Raw genomic sequence first — 24,086 nt, forward strand, 5'->3', positions numbered from 1 at the left:
TAATAGGAGCAAATAAATCTATCTAACGTGAAAGGAGATGTCTGCCTGAGCAATTTCCATGAAGAGGGGCTGGACTGCGTATGTCCTGGCGGCCCAGGTAAGTGTTAACTCATTGGAAAATAGTGTGACTCTGAAAGAATGACTCGAATGAATTTGTTTTTAACAATTTAGTAGATAAATATCCAAAGAAAGTATGCATGTATTTTTTTCTGCAAGATTTCTTTAGAGCGATATGACAATCAGATAGTTGGAGGCCTCCCCTTCTTACTCCAGTTAGAGGCTTCTCATTAGAAGCTTCTGTCCTGTTGCAGAGTGCACGTGATTACAGCTCTCCTGTGCTTATTAAGAAACTGTAGTTCAGTTCATTGGGAACGCAGGCACACTTTAGCCCATCATACCTGCCGCTTCCATTAGCTCCGTGGAGCGAACAGAGGAGAAAGCAAACCTCCCTGGCTGTCTAATTGGTTGTCTCAAATATAAAAGTACAATTAACACTATTTTTTAAGCTCTCATGAAAATGACAGACACCAGGAACATAAAGCACTGCAGCAAGCTGAAGCGCATGGAGTGTTTCTTTAACTACGGTGGGCTGTAGTGGTTATTGCCCTTTACATTGAGTTATGAGTAATGCCACAGCATTGTTATTAGTTACAGTAATAAACAGGCACAGTACACTCACTTTAGATTCACACTGTGCAGCAATTTCCTCGAATGGTGCTTTCTGGAACTTTTCAATCACAAGTCGCCTCTTCTCCTTCTCTTGCTCCTCCATCCCAGTGTTGTCTATATAAAAAAAATGAAAATCACTCTGTATAAATGTACTTTACCAAGTGACAGCAAATAGTAATCATGTGTGATAGTTTTAGCCTCGTTACATCTCACAAAAGGAAGTTGACTGATCTCAGCAACATCATGTGACCAAGTGCAGAGCCGCGATAATGCATTATTTCCCCCTATCGTCTATATAATAATTATAATATCAATGTAGTAAACAAAGAAAGCTGGACACTAGTATCCTGTTGTGTCATGGAGTCTAGATTTTAAGAGCTACTCAATGTCATTACATCCCACCTTCGAGGGAGAAATTGCCAGGAATTGAACCTTTGTCTCTCAGACACTGTGCAGCTGGAGCACCAACAAGGCATTTCTGGATTCCATAACCTGCATATTTTTATTTTAGGATTTTTATGACTTTTGCTCCACCTGAGCTGGAATGTCAGCGATATTTAGGCCATTTCTTATATACATATAGAAAGACATGCACAGTGATAGGCACATAGATAACACGAAACACACATACACGTACCCGTACCTGGCTTCTTCACAGTGCTGCATTGGGACATTCATACCATGGCTTGCCTGACATTGACGGGATTCACACTGGGCAGCAGCCTAAATGTATTGCTGCCACCATTAATAATGTCCCTTAATCCTTACTGATATGCCAGAGGAGGTCATGTTCCCCTCCGTCTTTCCCTAGCTCCCTGCCCAGCATATAAGTAAAGTAAATTAAATACATTGTACAGCGCTACGGAGTCTGATGGCGCTATATAAATAATAAAATAATAATATATGAAGCTGCTTACAGTTGTGAAAAGGCATTGTACACACACAGAATGATGAGAGAGGCGTTAAAACAAAGTCTCTCTCTATTGTAGGGTGACACCCAAGACCCACAGCGTGAATTTTCCTTACCTATCGCTTTTTTCAGCGCTTCAAATGTGATCTCTTCAGTATTAACCTAGAACACAAATCGTTTCTTTAGGTTTACTCCAAACATCTTTATCAGACTATGGTAAGCAAGCATGTTCTCAGGTTTATTACAGAAACTGACTGCACTTTAGTTCTATAAATGTATAAATGTATCTGGCCTTTTAATTTTATTGCGGTTTGATATGGTTTAATATACTCGAATATGTGCTTCAGTGTTTCCATGTAATACCATACAGCTAACATATGTATTTTCCTTTAAGATGTATAGAGAGTTAAGGAGTTACTCTAACCACCATGATTACTTCTGTGATTTGAAGTGGTTATGGTGATAGGAGTATTGTATATGAAATGTTTTAACTTGAAACACTGCACATACTGAGTTATTTTTCATTGTGTGCCTTAAGGAGCCTAGAACTCTGTTCCTGAGCTACCTAATGTCAATTCTGTGCATATTTTACATTTGTGGTCAGTGCGCACAGCATGCTGGCAAGAGGAGAAGCATTCTGTCTGCAAGGGGAAGACAGCTCTCCTCTTCTCCCTCCCAACCCGGGGGCAGCCTCTCTGTTGAAAAACTGGAAGAAATCATCCTGTCCAGAACTTGACTCCAGGTAAGAAAATCTTACTTCTTTGCAGGTTATACTGCAAACGGTGGGGTTCGTATAGCCGAATGCCAACCAGGAGAGGCATTCGTATCTGCCCGCACTGTCTCAGGGATTGCCCTACTTGATCCTAACGGAGCTATGATCACTTTTTCCCCTGGCGGCTGGTATTAGGTAACGGCAGCTAGTAACTCTGTCACTGCTGATGGAATTTTGCCAACAGTAGTGACAGGCACTTTACAGAGTAAAAGGTAGCATTGAATATAAGTCTTCGGTGAATAGACCATAAGATCCGGTAAGTGATTGAAAAGCTTATAGTGTATATTGGTGTGAATCAGATATCTGTCATGAGATAACTGCTGACTCCTTCATTCAGCTATTATGATTTTGGGCCTTGGTAGAGATCTTGAATATAGAAACATTAGTTCTTCATGGGGCAAAGACAAGTTTTCTGTAAAGTTGGCCATTAGTGGGCTGTCATATTGAAAACAGGAATGTCTGGATACAAGAGTATAATATTGAATGGAACAGCACAAAATGAATATTCAGTCCCTTCTTTCCAGGCAGTTTTCAGACATTTGTGGGCACCTGGTGATGGTATGCTGTTACTTCATGCCGGTGTGTATCTAGGTTAGCAGAGTACCACATCGCCCTGCCTCTAAAAACTATTAAGGAATTGCTGGGCTCAATTCTGAAGAATTGGCCAGGAGATATGACTGTGCCATTTTAATCAAAGATCTACCAACAAATTACTACTCAGAATTATTGTTTAGGAGGCCCAAGAATTTAAAGAATAGAAATAGGAGAAGCCTTTATTTAAAAAAAATAAAATAAAAAGAAGGGGGGGGGGGGGGAGGGGGGGAGATTGAAATGATTTGCTTTTGTTAAAATACAAACCAATTTGGTGAATGTGGCAGCAAATCGGCTAAATTGTCATGAAATAGGGAGTAACATTTTACTTAAAGGGTTACTCTAACACTTTTGAACATAGATATTGTTCAATTCCTATTGGGCATTGCTAGCTAGGTTCCCCTCTGTAAAACCAGAAAAATAAAACCTTTAAAACTTAGCTGAAATCCAGTGCTGGCTGTAGCTCCCAGCACTGCTCTCCTCGCTTCCCTCTGGCCTCATCAAGGGCCCCGCGCATCTTAATCATATGCTTCTTTATAAAACTGTTTCATGTACTGGGAGCCGATTTTTTTTTAAAGGATTTAAGCTTTATAAATCACAGCGGTTTGGGGCACATTGCCCAATGGGGAGCAATCAGAATACATTCTCCACTGGTTTCCATGGTAATCTCTCCATACAGAATTGCTCCCTTGCCAAAGCTAGCAAAATTTCATAAACTATTTAAACAAAGCACTATGTACTTTGGGGTTCCATTCCCCTTTTTTAGTAATGTAATCTCACACTAAACATTACACATATAAAGGAATACTATTTCCATAGTGTACCTTATCTTCAGTGTTGCTGCCAGTCATTATATCCACCTGGATGGATATTGTGTCCACAATGCTCTTTCTTCGAGAGATTCTGTCTTCATCTATTGGAACATAAGAATCTTAAAATAGGAACGGGTAATACAGAGAGGAGAGAGTCCGTCCGCCCGCAGGCAGCAGAATAGCTAAAGAAAAAGGACTTTTTTAACAATGGAAACAGAAGGGGCACGACTACAACCTAAGTATCTGTCATTATTCTATGATGTAAAGCTATGAGGCTATTGGAGATGTATCCACATTATATTCAAATCTTTCAAGTGAAAACTCAAATCACACCAAGAATCTCAATAAATAGACAATACAATACATCAGAAATCCCAAGTATTAAATTGGGAAAAATGGCTGCTAACTTTATAATACATCTATTAAAAAAAAATACTTGTTGATACTTGATCTTTTAAGTTAAATACCTTGAACACACTTTTTTTTTTTTTAAGTGGACGTTTACATTATGCGGTGTATAACACAATATATTCACAGCCTTGACAAATATGTCATCCACGTAATGCTATAAAACCAGAGTGTGACATCACTAATTAGCCTGACGGCAGTTTGATCAATATGATGAGGTGCGCTTGTCTTTACAAACTACAAAAAAAAAAAGAAAGAAATTATAAAGAAACTAAACTTGGCCTTGATAGAATTTAAAAATGTTTTCGAACAGATTGTGATCATTTGGAAAGCGTATCTGAAATTATTAAATTGAGGCCCGAGTTGGTAAATTTCGTGCACAATAGCAGAGTCAGAGAATTGGCCCAGATTGGACATTTCTACCTAAACTTTGCAACTCAATCCATTTTACAATACAATTCTACGTATAACTGCAAAGCTATCTGAACACACTTACATCAGTAAGCATTGAACAATCACCAAGAGCATTAGCATACAATCCAGGAAAACTCAGAAAAATATCCCCAGAATAGTAAGATGTCTTAATAACTTCATTTTAATTTTATGTAGAGAAAAAGGAAAGCGAGTGGTGAATCTGCCACTTTATAAATGATTACACATCTGACGGCAATTTAGAGCATGATGAAAAGCTTTAACCTCAAATCAGTCTTGTTAGGAACAATGTGTGTCATGGATCAAGCTGATAATAAATGAATCAGATCACTGTGTCTAAATACCATCATCCATTCTACAAAACTACTAAAGGCTATCTGTCACAAACACATGACAAGAACGCCCTGTACAAAGAGCACAACACCATGTATTACAACAGGCAGCAGAAGTTAATTTCACTTATTATTCATTTAGATCTTTAAAGTGATGGCAACAAGATAATACAATCAAGAACCTCTTATCTAATTCCTTTGCGAGCCCTCCATTTCCAACCGTGGCTGTCCAATCAGATGCAGATCAATGAGAAGTCTTTACAAGGCAGGTGGCTCTGAGAAATGACTGCCTTTTTAGGTTAGCTGCATTGAGCTAAACAAACCAGGAAGTAACAGGACATATTGATTGACAGCCAGGGGCTATTAACAAGGTTGATTTATAAAAGTGCCCGTTACAGCAAGCTAAAGTGCTTTATGTGTGCTGCATATTCCTTTAAATAATTTATTACAGTCTATAAAATAATGGCACTTATTCAATGCATGTTTTTAAAGCCAGATTAAGATATTCTGCTGGAACTCTACATCTTAATCAGCTCGGGAGAGAGGCTTTAAAAATAAAACCAGTTTTTATTACTTTCAGATCCAGCTTTAGGCTACGTGACTGATTAGAACAGAAGAGGACAAGCAATTACCCTACCAAGAGCAATGAGGAGAGAGTGGAGGCAGCCTAGAAAATGAACGATTCCACACCACATTTTATCACAGAACACATCAAAGAAAACTGATCTTAAAAAGAAAAATCAAACACTGGCAATGTGAGCAGACAGGTTTCAGTGTAGAACCTGCAGATGGAGAGGATGAGTGTTTAAGAATTCACTGATCTCTGTAACCTGTAACTGTGCGTTCATGTTGACATCACCAGAGGCATTGGCTGAATGAAATGCTTAACTAAGCAATTTAAAGGACCACTAAAGACATGCAGACCTCTTCATCTTAATGAAGTGATCTGGGTGCAGTAAACACAGCAATGCTTACATTAAGGGGTTAAATATGCCTTCAGTGGCTGTCTACCTGACAAACCAACAACTCTTCGGCAGTGAGACCCGAGTCAATCTCAGTTCTCACAGCTCGTCTCCAATAGGGGTTTGAGAAAGGCCATGTCTGGCCGAAACATTGTGTTTTTTCTCTGACATCTGAAAAAAGGATCTGTGGAATTAAATGTTTGTGCTGGACATTCCTATTCTTTCTGTACTATTGCTGGCTGGAGGCAGAGCCAGGGTTCGTGCACCCTAAAGTGACCAGAATCTTTGCTGTTTATTTTACAGCCTACAATAGGAGCACAGTGCTGCCGTGGATGCGGTTCTACTTCCCAATGTTCCTCTATGAGTTAGATGTGTTGGCGTGAGGTCGTAGGAGGTAGGATGAGCGACTGCAAGTACTAAATCTCGTCGCTGGAAAAAAGTTAAGCAATATCCTTATGTCCCCATTTTTATTTAGATTTAGGGAGTCCAGAATTTAAATGAAGAGGACACTATAGTGTTAGGAATACAAAAGTGTTCCTGTAGTTAGAATGGACCAAAGTATACTTTATATTCCATTAACACTCATTTCAGCTTCTAGGTGAGGCTTTACAAAGAAACATAGAATGGCAGATAAGAACCATTCGGCCCATCTAGTCTGCCCAATTTTATAAATACTTTCATTAGTCCCTGGCCTTATCTTATAGTTAGGATAGCCTTATGCCTATCCCACGCATGCTTAAACTCCTTTACTGTGTTAACCTCTACCACTTCAGCTGGAAAGCTATAGCTAAAAAAAGGAAGGTAGTGATTGATCTAGGTATATCACTAGTACCAACAGGGATGAATCCCTACCCTCACACCTAAATAAAATCAAACCGAACGGCATTCCATTCCACCAACAGGGGATTAAACTCTGTACAGTTTACATACACTTTGCCATTGTGTTGCCTTTCTATTAATCTCTATCATTTTTGCTGGAAGAATATTCTGTCGAATTTTCTAGAATTTGCCTTTTCTATAAAGTAATACTATTAATTCTCCTTTAGGCAAAGGTTAAAATATATAAACACATATTTACATAAAAAAGAACCAACCTTGTGGGATAGCACTAAAACAAATCTAAATCCAGTCTACCATGAAATTCCCTTCTCTCCACTGAATTCCATTAGGTGGTTTACAGTCCTAAACTGACATGAAACAAAGACTCATCAGAACCGTTGTGGGTTCAGGGAAAGTGAGGATAGGATACAAAACTCCTGAAAATATTTAAAACATTACATGTCATCCCTAGGCTGGTAGAAGCAGAAGTCATACATTGTACATGTTGTGCCGTGCCACCGGCTTCCCCATTGAGATGTCTGGAAATTTTATAATTCAGTGCATATTGGTGACGAGTACAAGAACCGGCAGCTACCGGGGTTCCTGTACCCTTTCAATGCTAGAAGGTGCACCCACTGTATCCCTGCCGACAAAATGTGGTTAATTAAGGACGTATTTAATATTAAACTTTTAGTCTAGAGGATGGACCGGCAACTACCGGGGTTACATAGTTACATAGTTACATAGCTGAAAAGAGACTTGCGTCCATCAAGTTCAGCCTTCCTCACATATGCTTTTGCTGTTGATCCTGTACCCTTTCAATGCTAGAAGGTGCACCCACTGTATCCCTGTCACCAAAAGTGGTTAATGTCGTATTACATATTAAACTTTTAGTCTAGAGGAAAGACTGGCAGTTACCGGGGTTCCTGTACCCTTCCAATGCTAGAAGGCGCACCCACTGTATCCCTGTCACCAAACGTGGTTAATGTCATATTGAATATTAAACTTTTAGTCTAGAGTATGGACCCGCAGCTACCGGGGTTCCTGTACCCTTCCAATGCTAGAAGGTGCACCCACTGTATCCCTGCCGACAAAATGTGGTTAATGACGTATTAAATATTAAACTTTTAATCTAGAGGATGGACTGGCAGTTACCGGGGTTCCTGTACCCTTCCAATGCTAGAAGGTGCACCCACTGTATCCCTGTCACCAAACGTGGTTAATGTCATATTGAGTATTAAACTTTTAGTGTAGAGTATGGACCGGCAGCTACCGGGGTTCCTGTACCCTTCCAATGCTAGAAGGCGCACCAACTGTATCCCTGCTGACAAAACGTGGTTAATAATATTTAAAAAAAGACAACTTTAAAGTTAATACAGTGAAATAAAAGAACACAGTGTAATAAAAGAAAGTGATTAAAAACACAAACTAGATAAAAACATAACTGTACTAAATAGATAAAACCCAACTAAACACTATTAAACACTAATACTACAGGACTACGTTAGCACTCAGCTTTATAAACAACTACAGAAGATCAGTTCAACTACACAAAGCACACGGTACTCAGAAAACTCGGCCTAACAGACCCAAAGGTCAGGGGAATATATTATACTATGTCAGTCTAAAGACATCTAGCCAGCTTAGCTGGATATATACGGTTTACCTTCACATGGGTTTCTGCTTTTACGTAATTGTTTGAGTGATGGAAACAGAGCTACATTAAGAAGAAGGAAAGACAAAGAAAATGTTTTTTTGTATCAAAAAAAAAAGAGAGAAAGAAAAAAAATCAAAATCCGATCACCCTTCTGCATTTACATTAGATACTGGGAACTGTATGTTATGGAAGACAAAGCCATAAACTTTATTAAATACTATATACACCGTTTAAAAAGTAGCATGTGAATATGATATCCAAACACATCTGGATGACTTGGGCGGTTTCTCAATGCTATACTGAAGGGACACTATAGACCCAGGACAACTACAGCTTAATGTAGTTGTTCTGGTATCTACAGCCCGTCATTGCAGACTTTTTGCTGTAAACACTCCCTTTTCATAGCAAAGGCAGTGTTTAGATTGGTACCTAGATACACCCCTAATGGCAGTCACACAGATGGCCACTAGAGGTGCTTCTTGGTTCAGTTTCAGCGTTTTTATGCTCTGGATGGAGATGCTGATCTTTCCCCCAAGAGATGCATTGCTTTAATGCATCTTTATGATGAGATGCTGATTGGCGTTGCACAGAGATTTGCCGCACGTGGGCCTTGCAATAATTTCATATGGGAAAGCATTGGATAGGCTGGGATTGTCGGTTTTGATGATCTTAGGAAAGAGGGCGTAGTGTGGGCAAAGCCAGAGCGCAGGACCCGCACAGGTTTTTAAGAGAGAAGGGGGGGATAGGGGAGAGCCTAAAATGGGTTTTCAAACTCTTTAAAACAGGCATATAAAACCTATTTAGTCAACACATTTGTGCATACATTTCCTGCTCTTAACCGTGTCTCCAGACAGGCACTGCTCATATTTGCCTTATTTAAATCTCATAATGAATGCTGAAAAACGGCTGGGGTGCCATCGTGTGAGAAGGTAAAATTAATGGTAGCTGGAAATAGTGTAATTTACAAATGTTGCACATATAAATAATCCATCAGAAACTGCTAACCTCATATATGCAAAACTATTACAATAAACAGTCATGGATGAAGGTTAAAAAAAAAGAAATTAAGTTGAAAATACTCACATAATTATATAAAAAGTCAGAATAGTATTGTACGTAGTTTTTTTTGTTTTTTTAAGTGACTTTGAAAAGTTGTTTTCTTAATATAGTCTATCACATTCCATGGACATTGCGTTTACTTTGCAGACTGGATTGTTTGGTACTTGGTAAAAATACGTTTCTTATAGTATCGAATAATTCTGATCCCTCCATTCAGGCACTGTAAATATCATTTTAGGAAACTCTGCTTCCGTTTTATCGATGTAACTACTGGTTTTGTCAGGGACACTTTAGGCACCATAAACACTAAAGCTTTTTAAAGAAGTGTTAATGTTAGACCATGGATGTACACTGTCCTAAAACTAATGGATTTGCTGCCACCTAAAGCTCACATAACGACCCCAAGATCTCACAATGAGAAAGTTTAATTTCTACATTATACATCCATATATTTGTGCAATCTGAAGAGGTATCTGTCAGGGATGGTGTAGGAACCAAAATCACACAGACCTAGAACACACAACGGAGTGAGTATCCATGTACCGGGCCGGGCTAACAGAGATAGAGTCAGAGTGATAGCTGAGATCAAGGATTGGAGAAAACAGGATAAAAAAAGACAAGCCAAGGTCTAAGGAGTACAGAGGTCAGGATAATCATTAAACAAGCTAAGAGTCAGACACCAGAGAAACTGATTGTACAAAAACGTGCTATAGGGTTAACGAGGACTAAAGCAGGGCAACAATGAGTGGGACAAAGCCATATTAGAAACCAGGTAAGACCCCAGCAACCCTGACAGTATCTAATCTCTGAAGGTTTTTTGGCATGACCAAATGGCCCTTGAACCTTCCAGCGCTGCTTGAAACTGGTTTGACAAAATTAGAAGCACTATATCCATAGCCACATAATGTTTGGTGTTAATTAAGGGGAAACTTTAGACACCGTAACCACTTTAAACCTAGTTTCCATTTGGAACTGTACATTTGCAAGTATGTAAGAATTCTGTAAAAGTCCTGCACCCCTACACCATTAAGAGTCGCTACTTACTATTTGGCTCTTAATTTTCTATGAACTAGAAAACATTTTTGGCCCCAAATTGTGTCTTGCTATCTAAGCTATTACATACTAAATCAAAATAAATTGGTACCGGTAGTGAAGTCTTGAGTCATTAAGCTCCCAGGTGGACCTCAGGTAGTGACAGTTTAACTTTAATATGGGGTAATTCTCAAAAAATGTAACGCCAAGAGCTCTTTAGTTTTGGCATCACAACATCTAAGAAGTGCATATCAGGCCGCTTGCCAGTGATCCAAACATTATTTAGTAACAGCAATGAATTCTGCATCTTCTTCTAACAATCTGAAATCCTAAATGTTTAATTGTTCTAAAACAATTAATGTTATAGTGTTATATAGCGTATATGATGTTTCAGTATTTTCTCCAGTTACCTGCAAGTTCCACAAAACCCCCCCTTCTCCAAAACAACATAAAATTCAGAACGGTTTCCCTTCCTATATAACAAGACATTAAAGAGCAGATTAACAGGGAGGCAATCTTGCAGGTTCCTGTACATCAAAGACATGGCATTTCCATGGTATCCGTAGATGAAACAGCAGATTTGCTCTGTGCCCACAAAACCAAAAGAGATTGCCGGATGACATTTAAGTCCAACAGAAATGCCAAATAATGAAGCCTTTAAAGTTAATAAACCGATACGCACACTGCCTTACTTTAATGTTAATTTCTATACTTCTTACCTGTCACTTGTGGAACATAAGGTATCGAGAGCCTCTCTATACTGTATCCACTGCCTCCCAGGGACTCCACAATCTTATTGGTCAGGAAAAAGACATTCTTATCAAGCTTCTCCAGGGATTTTGGTAGACTGTTAATACAAAAATAAGCTGAGGTTTAGCTGAAAACCTTCACAGTGGTCAACATTACTAATCGGTAAACCTCATTTTATGGTTGTAGGACATCTCAGCTCTAAAAACCAAGCAAAAAACAAACAAACAAACAAAACAAGTTAAATAAAGATATATAACACAAAAACTACCATGTACAGAACATACAATTTTAAGATACAGAATTTAATTCTATTTGACAATCTTATAAAGTATGATAAATGTATCCAGCTTTAAACGTAGATAAGGCAGTGTATTTATGTGAAGTCTGCCTTCTCAAAGTCGAGAACATCTCAAAATTATGCCAGTGGCCCAAGGCTGGTATGTGATTGGAAGTAGTTTTCTGCAATTCGTACTCCTGAATTTGAAGTTGAAAATTGCTCCGAAGGCTAAAGTAATCTAATTCAGCATGAAACTCTTTAAGACACTTATCTTGTCAAAGTAAAAAACAGAAAATCAGATTTAGACAGCAGAAAATAAGCAAATGACAATGTTTAGTCTGCTCACATACATATCTAAAAACAAGAGTTAGCATTAATTTTATTGAAAAATACATACATATATATTTTTTATTTATATTTGTCAAACTAGTAAGATAGCTCAGGTGTCTGGTGGCTGGCCTCTCCGGTGTATTGTATAACTATAGATATGAGTATTACTATGTACATTAATCTGCAAAAAAACAAAGTCTGATTAAAGATTATGGAAAAAGATACACAGTAAGAACTCACCTGAACAAGCATATTTAATCTTACTAAAGTTACCAAAATTAAATACAATATTCAAACATCCACCTCCCATTCAGCAACCCCCCCCTATCGATTTAGCACAAAAATACAGCCCTCAACTCCTCCTGTATTTTAAATTGTGTCTTAGATGTACTGTACCTTTGTATTTTAACTTGTACCAATTGTAGCCATGTACAGAGCTGCAGAGTATGTTGGGGCTTTCTAAATAAAGTATGATTGTTAATAGCTCAAATGAAAACAAATGGGTCATAGAATATACCTGTAGCATGTTAAAGAGTAAAACTGAACAAATGCAGTAGCCCCACGTCCAGTCCTCGTGACCCCATTAACACCTTAAGGACCAAACTTCTGAAATAAAAGGGAATCATGACATGTCACACATGTCATGTGTCCTTAAGGGGTTAATGTAGAGTTTCTTCATATCACCAAAGAAATTAAAGGGAAATCTCAAAATCCTGAAGTGGGTGCATGAAGGCTGTTGGGTGCGGTTTGGGGGTTTTAGAATATCTGTAAATGTTTATGGGTGTTTAACAAATGTTATTCTGGTGCTGACTTCAGTAACCTACAGTTGTGCTCAGAAGTCTGCATGCCCTTGGAGAATTGGTAATATATGTACCATTTGTAAGGAAAACATGAGTGAGCAGGCAAAACACATTTCTTTTATTTCTTATAGGGTTTATATCCAACTGTAGGTTATAACAGAATGTCACAATCATAAAACAGAACATGTCAACAAAGAAAAAAATGAAATGACCCCTATTCAAAAGTCTGCATACCCTTAGTTCTTAAAGGACCACTTTAGTGCCAGGAAAACAAACTAGTTTTCCTGGCACTATGTAGTCCTTAGGTCCCCCCCACCCTCATGGCCCCCCTTCCGCTGGGCTGAAGGGGTTAAAATCCCTTCAGCCACTTACCTTTCTCCTGCTGACACCAGCGCCGAATGCGCATGCGCGGACAGATCCGTGCGCGCATTCAAACCGCCCATAGGAAAGCATTACTCAATGCTTTCCTATGGACGTCAGCGTCTTCTCACTGTGATTTTCACAGTGGGAATCGCGGAAGCGGCCTCTAGTGGCTGTCAGTGAGACAGCCACTAGAGGCTGGATTAACCCTCAGTGAAACATAGCAGTTTCTGTGAAACTGCTATGTTTTCAGCTGCAGGGTTAAAACTAGAGGGACCTGGCACCCAGACCACTTAAGTGCTCTGGGTGCCTATAGTGGTCCTTTAATATGGTGTATTGCCCCCTTTAGCATCAATGACAGCATACAGTCTTTTGTAACAGTTGCCTGTGAGACCCCTAATTCTTGCAGGTGGTATAGCTGCCCATTCATCTTGGCAAAATGCCTCCAGTCTTGGGTCGCCTTGCATGAACTGCACGTTTGAGATCTCCCCAGAATGGCTTGATCATATTAAGGAGACTGTGATGGCCACTCCAGAACCTTCACCTTTTTCTGCTGTAACCACTGGAGGGTCAACTTGGCCTTGTGCTTAGGGTCATTGTTGTGCTGGAAAGTCCAAGAGCGTACCATGCGCATCCTTCGTGCAGAAGAATGCAAATTGTCTGCCAGTATTTTCTGATAACATGCTGCATTCATCTTACCATCAATTTTAACAAGATTCCACTGTGCCTTTAGAGCTCCCCCTCGCCCCGCCCCTAAAAAAGGCATGTCAAGGTGTTGTCGGGCATATTGTAACTGGGCTTTTTTGTGGCATTGGCCTATAAAGGTTTCTTTCTGGCAACCCGACCATGTAGCTCATTTTTGTTCAAGTATCGTCTTGTTGTGCTGCTTGAAACAAACACACCGTCTTTTTGCAGAGCAGCCTGTATTTCTCCTGAGGTTACCTGTAGTTTTTTTTTGTTTTTTATCCCGAAAAAAAACCTTTTGGCAGTTGTGGCTGAAATCTTTCTTGTTTACCTGACCGTGGCTTGGTATCAAGAGATCCCCAAGTTTTCCACTTCTTAATAAGTTATTGAACAGTACTGACTGGCATTTTCCAGCCTTTGGATATGTTTTATATCCTTTTCCATCTGTTTTACGTTCCATTACCTTGTTACGCATGTCTTTTGAGAGTTCTTTTCTGCTCCCCATGGCTCAGTATCTAGCCTGCATCCATGTGAGAGCTAACAAACTCATTGACTATTTATACACAGCCACTAACTGCAATTTAAGATGCCTTAGGTGTGGGAAATTAACTTTTAATTGCCATTTTAACCTCTGGGTATCACCTTGTGTGTCTGTACCATTTGGGTGATTTCTGTTGTCATTATGATTTAAAAAAGAGCCAAACAACTATGTGATAATAAATGGCTTCATGTGATCACTATACTTCAATAAAATACATTTTTTTGCATGATCAGTCAAAATCAATGCCAGAATTTCACAATTTCTGTCAGGGTATGCAAACTTTGATCACAACTGTATATATAAATCAGAAATGTACTTTGCAGGAATAGAATGAATGTAAAGATTGGTTGATGAGTTTATTTTTCTAGCAATTTTTTTTTTTTGATTATCTTAAGAACACCTGAAAGGACCACAAAGTTATTGATTATTCCAACCTGCTAAGCAAATTTAAAGTGAATCTATAACTGTCTGAATTGATTCCATTTTTGCCTGGCAGAGCATAGACTCTTTATTGATGTGAGAATGGCCTATGCGGGAAATAATGTTCATATTGATATTAAAAATAAAAGTACCCAAGGGATCCTCTAAAGGTGGTATGTGGGGAATGTAGAAAGATGTGGTGTTATTTGTGAAGATCCAAGGCTGCTGCCCTTACTGGATCAAGGTTAACACTATAACGAATGCTTGATGTGGGGGAACAGAGCTTTGCGGAGTGAAGCCTAAAGCAGAGTGAAAATAAACTGATTGAGAGTTGTCAGCCGCTGAATTGCCTGCACTATGGACTGTCTTCTGTAGATAGCAAGTTTGGTTTAGGTCATGTGCAATTGTCCCCTAGACAAGTGGTCCCAGGCAAGAAAACACTGGTCAAATAATGTGAGAATATCATTAGTGGAATGTAAAGTCTTATCAGGTCCCTCTCAGTTCATAACCCCAGTTACATATTATTGAGGGTGGTCCAGTAGTGGAAATGTTTTTGGTTTGAAGTAGTTCGGGTTTTAAGAATACAGTTTTCATGGCACACTTTAGGTCCTCTTATATCAACTAAACCAATCAAATAAAGGACTATAGCCTATAATCTGGTATTTCCAGGAAGTTATTGACCATCTATGAATACTGCCTGAAACTTACGAGTGTCCTCGGCAGCCTCTTCTTTCTTAAGATGCCTAACTTATCGAGCTTTCCTGGGACAAGCTCTTCTAGCTGAAACCCCAGACCCAGCCAATCTCTAGATGAGAAGAAATGGGCCAGTCTGTTCCTAACACATTAGCGGAATGTCTGCCCACCAAATTCAGTATGTCCCGTAAGCAGATGCAGGATTTAATCATTCATAGGGAGCCTTAAAGCTACTTTCCAAATAAATTTGCCTGATATGTATGCCATAAAAATATCTCTCCTACTAACTTAAAAAGAAAAGCTACATGCTTTTATCAGTGTTGTGTTTTTCTTTACCTATAATTACGCAGAATCTCAAACTCTGAACATGTTTGCCACAGTTTACTTTAATCTAATATGGATTCATTTCGGAGCAGGAATATTGACTGGCTTCGAATAGCAAGCATTGTTTGCCTTCCAATAGAGCATGATTGTATTATTGATTTATTATGTGACCTTGATTTGGCTTTCCTTTTTGTATGGATTTCACAGACAAAAAAATTGTTCTGACTTTTAAAAACATCTGCCGCAGTCAATGGACAAGATTACATACAATCTAAACGCACTTTTATTTTCTTGAAATAAACTTGGCAACGAGCTGGCAATGACATGCTTGATGCAGGAAAACAAAAACAAAATTACGGAATTAGGGAAACAAAAAAAGGCATTTAATGGCCCTGATCTGTGCTCCCTGTACCATGTTACCCCTTTTATGGGTGGGTAATTCTATTCATGAAAGGATAACCAACAGAGAGAAACAAACTCATACATATTTATTTTAAAGTTATCAGAAAAAAGCATCAACAATTGTTAAAGGAACAATATAGCGTTAGAAGCACAAACCTGTTATAGTGCCCTGGTAGTTTTAGATCCCCCATCCTTTCAGTAAAAATCTGAAGAGAGGGCTTTTACTTACATTTTCTCCACTCACTGATGCACATGGGCATTGAATTAAATTCTTTCCTATGAGCCACAATCTCACGTGACTGACGTGAATTTTACTCGATTGTTGTCGATGAAATACCTCTAATGGCTGTCTAAGAACCCTGCAATGTATGTCTATAAAACGGCAATGTTTAATATTGCAGGATTAGAAAGACAGAGCTACTACACCTAGATCACTTGAGATGAAGTGGTCTGATTGACTTTAGTGGTCCTTTAAAAAGACACAACAAAATATTTAAAGGGATACTACAAACACAAAAACGACTTTAGGTTAATTAGGCAGTTTTGGTAGATAGTTCATCCCCCTGTAGTCGCATTGCTAAATTCTCTGCCATTTAGGATATACATCACTTTTGTTTCTGTTTAAACATCTCCTGGCTGTGACCCACATGCCTTTATGAAAAATAAAAGGTTGCATTTTAAATCAGATCTTACAGCACAATGTGTTTACTTTAGAAGTTATATCATGCTCTGTTAATTGAGCTTTAAAGCAGACAGGCAAATTCTAGCAAGCAATTAACAGAGAAGGAGATAAGACATTGTAAATTAAAACACACTGTGCAATAAAGAAAGTTTACAAATTAGACCTCTCTTCACAGGAAGTGTGCACAGTGACTGTGTAAGTCACAGGCAGGTGTGGTTAGAGCTACATATACAACGTGACTTAACTCCTAAATAACAGAGAACTGAGCAGTTAAACTGCAGGGACATGAACCATGTGCCAAATCAAACTTGTTAAGTTTAGTTGTTTTAGTGCTTACAGCGTCCATTTAACACATTTGTACACCAAAAATACTTACTAAGCCCAACCTGTCTCACCATGAAGACGTTGCGGCAGTGAGCAGCCAAAACATAGCATTCTCCAGCAGCAAACATACATAAACAACAAACATAAGAAATAAATGATGCTTGGTTTTATATACCAAGGGGCCCAAGTTTATAGACCTGAGTTACAAACATATTCAGGAAAGTTTTAATTTTACCTGCATTTGTCCCTAAAAATGACTTCTGGCAGAAAACAAGGGGCATCTATAGTTCTGGTTTCAATAACCTGTAAGAAAAAAAAATCTGCAATTAACAAGAATGAATCGTTTTGTAAATAACTAGAATGTGCTTCTAAACCTAAAATCTGAAGTTGTATGAACTAGACCAGGGATAGGCAACCTTTGGCACTCCAGATGTTTTGGACGACATCCCCCATAATCCTCTTACACCCGTAATGCTGGCAAAGCATGTGCCCTTGGGTACTTGAAAAGGATTAAAGATGAATCGACAGTATTTAAAGGATCACTATAGGGTCATGAACACAAACATGTATTCCTGACCCTATAGTGTTAACACTGCCATCTAGCCACCCTGGGCCCCTCATGCCTCCATAAATATAGTAAAAATCTTATTGTTTTCAAGCTTGAAGCTGTAAATCTGCATGCTGTTAGACTCAGAAAAACAATCAGTCTGCTGACATGTGGTAGCCTGATCCAATCACAATGTTTTCCCATAGGATTGGCTGAGACCGACAAGGAGGCAGATCAGGGGCAGAGCCAGCATGATTCAAACACAGCCCTGGCCAATCAGCATCTCGTCATAGAGATGAATTGAATCAATGAATCTCTATGAGGAATGTTCAGTGTCTGCATGCAGAGGGAGGAGATACTGAATCACAGGATGCTGTGCACAGTGCTGCCCTGTGCTCTGCTGACAGCAGATCTGAGTGGATGGAGGCATAATATGCTTACATCAACTCTGAAGTCCCTCTGGTTAACTCTGAGTGACTGCAACTGGAGGTGTTCCTGGCTTTCAATGTAAACACTGTATTTTCTTAGAAAATACAGTGTTGTGCATGAGAAAGGCTGCAGGGAGCTATAGTTCTCACCTGAACAACCTCATTAAGCTGAACTTGTTCAGGTGACTGTAGTGTCCCTTTAATTCATGAAATGTCACTGTATGCCCCTTGCTTGTACTCTTATTATACTGGACAAGGCAGGAGAATTTGCGAGCACAGAAAAAATGAATCACATATCAATAACATCCCAAAAGTGTATAAATAGAGCCAAGTGGCTTGAATATTTAGATGGTATATCAATGTTTTTCTCGTTGGCATCCTACAATTCAGATTGTTTTCTTTTTCATGCACAGATATTAGCTGTAAAACTCCCCAAATTTAAGAAGAGATGTTATATACAGCACTATGGAATTTGCTGGCGCAATATAAATAATAATAATATAATTTAATTACAATGGAACCCCCAACAAAGTCACTGAAAGGATTGCCATTTAAACAATGTAAACAAAGCACTATATTTCCCGAAGAAAAGTAACTGATATTGCACTCATTACAGCGGGTACTGTACGATTTAGGTGGTGAGCTGTGTCAGCTGTGCATCATTCTGGAAACACTGAAAAGTTTAAAACGGAGGGGAGGGCACCTTTTTCAGATTGCAGCTTACTTGTCCTATTTTGTCATGCAAGCAGTTTACACGCCTTCTGCCCCAAAATTTATAATGACGATAGAAGACACAACCAATGGGAAGCCGGACCGGCATATTTAAATGGACGAAAAACGGAGCAGCATATGCCGATTGAGAAAGCCCTCAAGTAGGGTGAAACACGTCTTGGATAACAAGGAATCCAGTTGAACACTTTTTTATTGATTTTTTATAGAATTTACTTTTATACATCTGTATTTTATTGTTACTTTGTTAGAATAAATTTACTTTTATACCAAGTTCGCTCCTGGTCCTCATCAAACCTACTCCAAGAAGGGAGGTGTCCCCTTTACTGACACCCAAGCTGTCAAACCCAGAGCCAGGTACTTGGGCACTGAAAAAGGTGAGCACTGATTCAAAGCTACTACATACTCAGCTATATCTAAGAAATACTACACCAGATTTTTTTCCACTGTACTTCTTTTGTCTCCCTATTTTGAGGAAAAGTACCGTTACTCTTAAAGGGGACCGTGCCACCAGACGGCACTAAAGTGAATGTGATTTGAGCCTATCCTACCCCAGGCTTTGTAGAATTTGATTTGGCAATTTATTTAACTATTTCACAGAGAAGATCAACCACACGGATTTACACTATTATTTCCTTTTATGTCTTCTCTCCCTTTTTATATACATGTTGAAACTTATGTGATACCATTGTAAAAACTAGACCAGACGACCCTTATATAGGGTAGGTGTCTAATTTATCACTATATGCTCCACTCTTAGAGGTGAATAGCCTTTGGCCTTTCTTGCTTTTGTTTGGTTCTCATATTTAAGGTGGGTGAGAGAGATCCCCATAAGAGTGTTGAAGCAGTTCTTTATTTGATTCATCTTATACATTTAAGCGCCTCTAATACACAGTTCCATTTGTACTTTTCTATATAATGTCAGAGTGTTTACTTCAGTAATTGTAAAAGTAAGACCTACATTTACATAGGACTGCCGCTGTAAGACCTACATTTACATAGGACTGCCGCTGTAAGACCTACATTTACATAGGACTGCCGCTGTAAGACTACATTTACATAGGACTGCCGCTGTAAGACTACATTTACATAGGACTGCCGCTGTAAGACTACATTTACATAGGACTGCCGCTGTAAGACTACATTTACATAGGACTGCCGCTGTAAGACTACATTTACATAGGACTGCCGCTGTAAGACTACATTTACATAGGACTGCCGCTGTAAGACTACATTTACATAGGACTGCCACTGTAAGACTACATTTACATAGGACCTGACACTGTAAGACCTACATTTACATAGGACTGCCGCTGTAAGACTAGATTTACATAGGACTGCCGCTGTAAGACTAGATTTACATAGGACCTGACACTGTAAGACTAGATTTACATAGGACCTGACACTGTTAGACTAGATTTACATAGGTCCTGCCGCTGTAAGACTACATTTACATAGGGCCTGACACTGTAAGACTAGATTTACATAGGACCTGACACTGTAAGACTAGATTTACATAGGACCTGACACTGTAAGACTACATTTACATAGGACCTGACACTGTAAGACTAGATTTACATAGGACTGACACTGTAAGACTAGATTTACATAGGACCTGACACTGTAAGACTACATTTACATAGGATCTGACACTGTAAGACTAGATTTACATAGGACTGACACTGTAAGACTAGATTTACATAGGACTGCCACTGTAAGACTAGATTTACATAGGACTGCCACTGTAAGACTAGATTTACATAGGACTGCCGCTGTAAGACCTACATTTACATAGGACTGCCACTGTAAGACTAGATTTACATAGGACTGCCGCTGTAAGACTACATTTACATAGGACTGCCGCTGTAAGACTACATTTACATAGGACTGCCGCTGTAAGACTACATTTACATAGGACTGCCGCTGTAAGACTACATTTACATAGGACTGCCGCTGTAAGACTACATTTACATAGGACTGCCGCTGTAAGACTACATTTACATAGGACTGCCGCTGTAAGACTACATTTACATAGGACTGCCACTGTAAGACTACATTTACATAGGACCTGACACTGTAAGACCTACATTTACATAGGACTGTCGCTGTAAGACTAGATTTACATAGGACTGCCGCTGTAAGACTAGATTTACATAGGACCTGACACTGTAAGACTAGATTTACATAGGACCTGACACTGTAAGACTAGATTTACATAGGTCCTGCCGCTGTAAGACTACATTTACATAGGGCCAGACACTGTAAGACTAGATTTACATAGGACCTGACACTGTAAGACTACATTTACATAGGACCTGACACTGTAAGACTAGATTTACATAGGACTGACACTGTAAGACTAGATTTACATAGGACCTGACACTGTAAGACTACATTTACATAGGATCTGACACTGTAAGACTAGATTTACATAGGACTGACACTGTAAGACTAGATTTACATAGGACTGCCGCTGTAAGACCTACATTTACATAGGACTGCCACTGTAAGACTAGATTTACATAGGACTGCCGCTGTAAGACTACATTTACATAGGACTGCCGCTGTAAGACTATATTTACATAGGACTGCCGCTGTAAGACTAGATTTACATAGGACTGACACTGTAAGACTAGATTTACATAGGACTGCCACTGTAAGACTAGATTTACATAGGACCTGACGCTGTAAGACTAGATTTACATAGGTCCTGCCGCTGTAAGACTACATTTACATAGGTCCTGCCGCTGTAAGACTACATTGTTAAGAATTAGAATGTCTCTGCACTCTGACTTTTCAGTGATAATAAAATGACAACCTGTATGTTTTCGGTCGTATGAATAGCACTGCGCTCAGAATAAATGCTGAATGTATAGTTAAAAGACGCACATGAAAGCCTAGTTTTGCCACTTTTTCTCCATCAATGCAAGCAATGTGCTGGAATAAATGCACAAGGTAAAGATGGCCCTCAGAGACCAGCAAGAGCAAACCACTGCTATCTTTGAGACTCGTTTTAAGTACAAGGCACTCGCTCCTCTGAAATCCTATAGGGCTTAGGATATGCTTTAGGAGTAATACATTGCTCATCTTTTGAAGATTTCCTTTAAATGTGATGCCCTGGGATCAAGCATGGATGACAAAGTTATTGGTTACAGATAAATTAATTTTCATTTGCGTGGTTATGGAACATGAGAATCCATTCGTTGTGGGATATTGCCTCCCCCAACTAGAGAGCTTTGGCCAATCCCAGAAAGCTACTGCTCTAGATAAATGGGTGGCCATGTGAGGTACCTGCAGTGTGCAGGGTTAAGGCAAACTGCGAGGTCAGGCAAGCAGAGTCAGCAACAATCTGGGATACAGGAACAAAATCAGGGGATCCAGGGGAAGAGTCAAAGGTAGGCAGAAGACATACACACTCCGGGAGAAAAGTAGTCAGGTATCAGGCAACCTTTTAAGAGTTCTGTGCCGAAACAAGATATTAAACTCCCTTGGTGTCTTATTTTTTAAAATTAGGCTGTAATGTTGCGATTGCTTTGCAATGTAGCATTTGTGCGTATGTGGGCTGTTATATTGTATATGTCCATGAGTAGTTTATGGTATTGTGTATGATACCTATGCATGGGGGCTGCTTGTAGAATTGTGTGTCTGGATGATATGTCATAGTGTGTGTTTGGTGGTGTGTGTATGTTTGTGGTATTGCATGTGAGAGGATGCTTGTGGGGTTGTGTGCGTGTATGTGGATTGTCAGTGGTGTTGTGTGTCTGCTTGTATTATTTGTATGATGGGAAGATTCTCCTGCAGCTCTGTGTATATCTAGCAGTGCCGGTGGCTTCCCTGTGTCCAGTGGGGACCGAGCTGACCAGGTACAGGTCAAGGGCAAGAGTTGCAATAACTGCGGTGGGCTGCTCTACTCCAGTGCAGATTCTCATTCACAAAGGCGGGGAGGAAATGATCTGAGATGTGCTGCAATCCGTTTGGCTCTGGCAGCCTTGAGTGCCATGCTATAGAAAGTACTGAGGAAATACTGAGTGAATAATGAAATACTTAGCACCAGCAAGTGACAGACCCAGTTTCAATCCCACATAGCCAGAAAGGTTTGTGACAGGCACTAGTTTATTTCACATGACTTAAACCAGAATATCAAGGTAAAAGCTAATGCCTTTGGAATCCTCCTCAGTCCAAAACAATAGAGAAGGCTGAAATCACACATCCTGAAGAATTTAAATTATAGTATTATCGATAAATATAATAACTTAAAGTCCCTCACCACATCTAGTATGTGGAGAACCTTCTCCTTGTCACTGGCAAGCTTTAAACAAAAAGATGGAATCGCCACTTCTTGATTGATGGAGACGTGGAAAGCAACCTTTGGCAGTAGGGTATAAGAGGTAGAAAGGGCCTTCTTAAACTGCTTTACACAGGGAAAGCACGGGACAAAGCTGAAAGTGCGGATATGCTTCTAGTCAAAGTAAAAGCCAACAGATGAGGTGCAAGTAAAGGCACGAAACACGTCAGCGTTGATCTACGCTTCCTCCCTGCATGTCGCAGCTGTAATATGAAACTGGAATAAAGACTATTTTTTCCTGTTTCCATTTGGACTGAGACATTTTTCCTTTATTTGCAGGAGGTTCGTTCATAAAGAAATATAACAGCCAACAGAAACAGAAGTTTACAGGAGAAGCTTGTATAAAGGGGAGAAGCACCGAAGTGCCTGCTAAATCAGATACAGACTCTATTGTGGAGTCTCAAGATGAAGCACCAAGTGAATGCAGGTCAGAGCCTGTAAAAAGAGACATGGGTCAGGCATTTATGAAGGAAAACCAAAACAAAGATCTGGCTCGTTACTAAAGACCAAGAAGACCAAGCCCCTGACCTTGCAGCACGCGCCTGGATTACTGGAAATTACAAAAGAAGAGTTTGTTTGGTGTTAAATCATACAATATAAAGACAACGTAGCAATGCTATACAATGAAGTGAGGAATGATACCTTGCTGACATGCTGGCAAAGTGCAGGTACTGCAATCATCTGGCTAAGGAAATTCATATACGCTGCAACCAGTGCCATTATGCTACACCGGTTATACATCTGTAGGTTGTCTTCATTCATAATCGCAAGGTCCTGGGAAGGGAAAAACAGATATGTCAATCGTGCTGGATTCTACTACTTTGTAGAAGAATACATCTAACACAAAGAAATGACCAATGGACATAAAATCCAGAGGACAAAGTAAAGTCCCTATATGAATATAATGTAATTAAAACTACATTTATTTATATGTTTAAAAGGAACGGTAATTGAACCAAAAGGACAAAAAAAAAAAACACTAAAAAAAAAAAACA

General features: G+C 39.3%; 1 protein-coding gene across 2 annotated transcripts in view; it reads right to left on the bottom strand.

The window, feature by feature from the left end:
- The window catches only part of EFR3A (EFR3 homolog A), a 151,976-nt gene that overhangs the window by 3,458 nt on the left and 124,432 nt on the right, over positions 1 to 24,086 (bottom strand). Inside the window, exons 17-23 of one of the 2 annotated variants that reach the window (XM_063451045.1) lie at positions 23,734 to 23,865; positions 17,278 to 17,345; positions 11,175 to 11,302; positions 8,374 to 8,424; positions 3,767 to 3,855; positions 1,696 to 1,741; positions 680 to 783 (exon numbers count right to left, since the gene is read on the bottom strand). In XM_063451045.1, coding sequence (XP_063307115.1) covers positions 680 to 783; positions 1,696 to 1,741; positions 3,767 to 3,855; positions 8,374 to 8,424; positions 11,175 to 11,302; positions 17,278 to 17,345; positions 23,734 to 23,865 — 618 coding nt within the window. The remainder of the gene's footprint in view (positions 1 to 679; positions 784 to 1,695; positions 1,742 to 3,766; positions 3,856 to 8,373; positions 8,425 to 11,174; positions 11,303 to 17,277; positions 17,346 to 23,733; positions 23,866 to 24,086) is intronic. The other variant, XM_063451046.1, reaches the window with a different exon arrangement.

This window comes from Pelobates fuscus, chromosome 4 (assembly GCF_036172605.1).
Source record: "Pelobates fuscus isolate aPelFus1 chromosome 4, aPelFus1.pri, whole genome shotgun sequence".
Taxonomy (NCBI): domain Eukaryota; kingdom Metazoa; phylum Chordata; class Amphibia; order Anura; family Pelobatidae; genus Pelobates; species Pelobates fuscus.